Source organism: Alosa pseudoharengus, unplaced genomic scaffold (assembly GCF_046254945.1).
Source record: "Alosa pseudoharengus isolate Yale_2024_CS ecotype anadromous, Long Island Sound unplaced genomic scaffold, YU_APseudo_1.1 YU_APseudo_1.1_scf_6, whole genome shotgun sequence".
Lineage (NCBI taxonomy): Eukaryota > Metazoa > Chordata > Actinopteri > Clupeiformes > Clupeidae > Alosa > Alosa pseudoharengus.
This window is the reverse complement of record NW_027468848.1, coordinates 13,326,529-13,329,028: the sequence shown is the minus strand read 5'-3', so window position 1 is coordinate 13,329,028 and position 2,500 is coordinate 13,326,529. Positions and strand designations below refer to the sequence as shown.

At 53.2% G+C, this 2,500-nt stretch overlaps 1 protein-coding gene across 1 annotated transcript in view; it reads right to left on the bottom strand.

Moving 5' to 3' along the window:
* adra2b (adrenoceptor alpha 2B) overlaps positions 1 to 1,181 on the bottom strand; it is a 1,698-nt gene extending 517 nt beyond the window's left edge. The window contains exon 1 of the mRNA XM_076270317.1: positions 1 to 1,181. This exon is cut by the window's left edge and continues 517 nt beyond it. Within this exon, the coding sequence (XP_076126432.1) occupies positions 1 to 1,181 (1,181 nt within the window).
* Positions 1,182 to 2,500: the final 1,319 nt, after the last annotated feature.

Sequence of the window (2,500 nt, the reverse complement as noted above, 5' to 3'; positions counted from 1 at the left end):
TTCTTCTCCTGGCGCTTGGATTTCTTCTCGACCGCGGGCGCCACCGCGGACTCCTTAGCTGGCTTGACTGGAGTGCTGTCCGGCAGCTGCTGCTGCTGCTGCGGCTGGCTGGCGGAGGACATAGAGGGGGAGTTTGCCGGCGTCGGCCCCAGGGGGGTGGAGGGGGTGGTCGGGGTTGGAGCCGGGGAGGGCGAGGGCCCCTGGAGCAGGTTGTTGGCCGACGGGGTGCCAGCCTGCTGCTGCTGCCGCTTGCCCATGTGAGGGGAGGGCGTGTGCGGCACGGCAAGATGGTGCGGCCGGGGAGTGGCGTTGGCCACCTGCTTGTGGGGGATACCAGGTGTCCCCGCGTCGCCGCTGCCCCTGCCGTTGGGCTGGTGCTGGCCGTGGGTCTTCAACTGCGGGGTGGGCGCCGCCGACGATGACCCCTTGGCTCCGTCCTTGCGCGGCTCACCCGGCGGGCATCGCGTGCGCTGCTTGGCGATCTGGTAGATGCGCATGTAGACCAGGATCATGATGAGGCACGGCGCGAAGAAGGAGCCAATGGTGGAGTAGAGGATGTACCAGCGCTCGTCGTTCAGCTGGCACTGCGGGCCTCGGCCCTCGCCCTCCGCGTCCTGCTTCTTGTTCATGGAGAGCAGAGGCGGGAAGGAGATGACCGCCGAGATGAGCCACACCACCAGGATGGCTGCCTTGATGCGGCGCGGCGTGCGCTGGGCGCCGTAGGTGACGGCGCGCGAGATGGACAAGTAGCGGTCCAGGCTGATGGCGCACAGGTGCACGATGGACGACGTGCAGAAAAGCACGTCCAGCGCCAGGTAGATCTCGCACCACACGGTACGGAAGTACCAGTAGCCCATGAGCTCGTTGGCCAGCGAGAAGGGGATGATGAGGGTGGCCACCAGGATGTCCGCTGCCGCCAGCGACACCAGGAAGAGGTTCTGAGGGCCGCGCAGCGAGCGGCTCGTCAGCACCGCGATGATCACCAGGATGTTCCCCACGATGGTGATGAGCACCATCAGCGTGATGGCCGTGGCGAACACCGCCGTGGCCTCCGGGGAGTAGGGGGCCAGTTTGAGCATGCTCTGGTTGCAGGTTGGAGAGGAGGTGCCACTGCTGCTGCTGCCGTTCCTCCCCGTCATAGTCAAGGCTGGCGAACAAGCACTGTCCAACACGGATGCCATGCTGAGTCTGAGTTATACTCCCAGGAACCAGAATTTTTTTTTCAAACGTTTTTTAAATTATCTATTAATTATCGAACTGCAATATGTAGTAATAATAATGTTAGATTACTTGTCTTAATAAATAGATTTTAAAAGTATGGTTATACAAGGAATAACAAGAAATCGGCTAAATGTGAGTTGATGATAGCCTATCTAAACTTTTGAGGAAATGTAATATATATGTATTTTCTAAATCTTTTCATATCTCGTGCTGACAAAACATTATTTTTCTCCTTTGCTTCTCTCCTTTCCTTACACTTATTCTTAGCATCCAGATGTCCAAATAAACTCCAGCAGAGCGTCAAGGTACGGATCGATGGCGTTTGATTAAGATGGTGCGCCAGTAAGATCTGAGCACTATTACATTTTCCGTTGGACTGCCCTGTGCGCAGTGTTGATGGAACACTCAGTCATGCATCAACTTGCTTGCTTGCTTGCCAAACCAGATAAAAAATACCCCTTCCGTTCCTGAAGTGTCCGAGAATAAATAATAGTTTAAATTGTTTCTGTATCAAAAATATAGTGTGTAGTATGTAAATATTTCACAAATCACGTAATGCGACATAAGCAAAATGGCACAAAAAGGCAGCCGTGATCTTTCCTCGCTCGCACTCTGTTTCTTTACTGCCAAGAGCAATTGTTAAAGTTTCTTAGGCTTGTTAGTGGTAAAACAATACAGAAATCAATCTCAGCAGTTGTAGTCATACGTTTAGCATTTTCAAGTGACTGGACAGAGCATGCTGGGATTTTTTCAAAACTAGGCTATCAACCAGATGTGTCGTCTAACCCTCCACGGAGCGCAATGCTTTAAATATCATCCTCCCGGGACTCCTCTGCAGAAAACGGCGCAGAGCCAATTTGAGCTCCACACACAATCGCCTTGCTGCCTAACTTTCCAACTCAAAGCTGAAGATATGAGAGCTGTCTCCCGTGATCTAAGGGGGAAACGGCAATTGATCCTCGGAGTAGAAAAAAAAGAGGCGCACAGCGTTTGGTGATGTTGGTCTGGAAAACAAATCAGCCCTTGGAGTTTTTTTGCGTTGTTTTCCAACAAATGTTCATGAAGTCGGTCCTTGGTCGCATGTAACCACATTCCAAATTAGGCACAGTCCCATTTTGTCGGGGGGCTCAGCAGCAGTAGAATGCTGGTGAATGGGCTTGGATTTATCCATGCGCAGAGGGTGCCTTTGTCATGCTTTATTCTGTGCGTTCCGCAGCTCTTTGGCTCTCTATGCGCAGCTCTCTCCCTCGTTCAGTTCTGCCGCCTCGCCTTCTCCCTC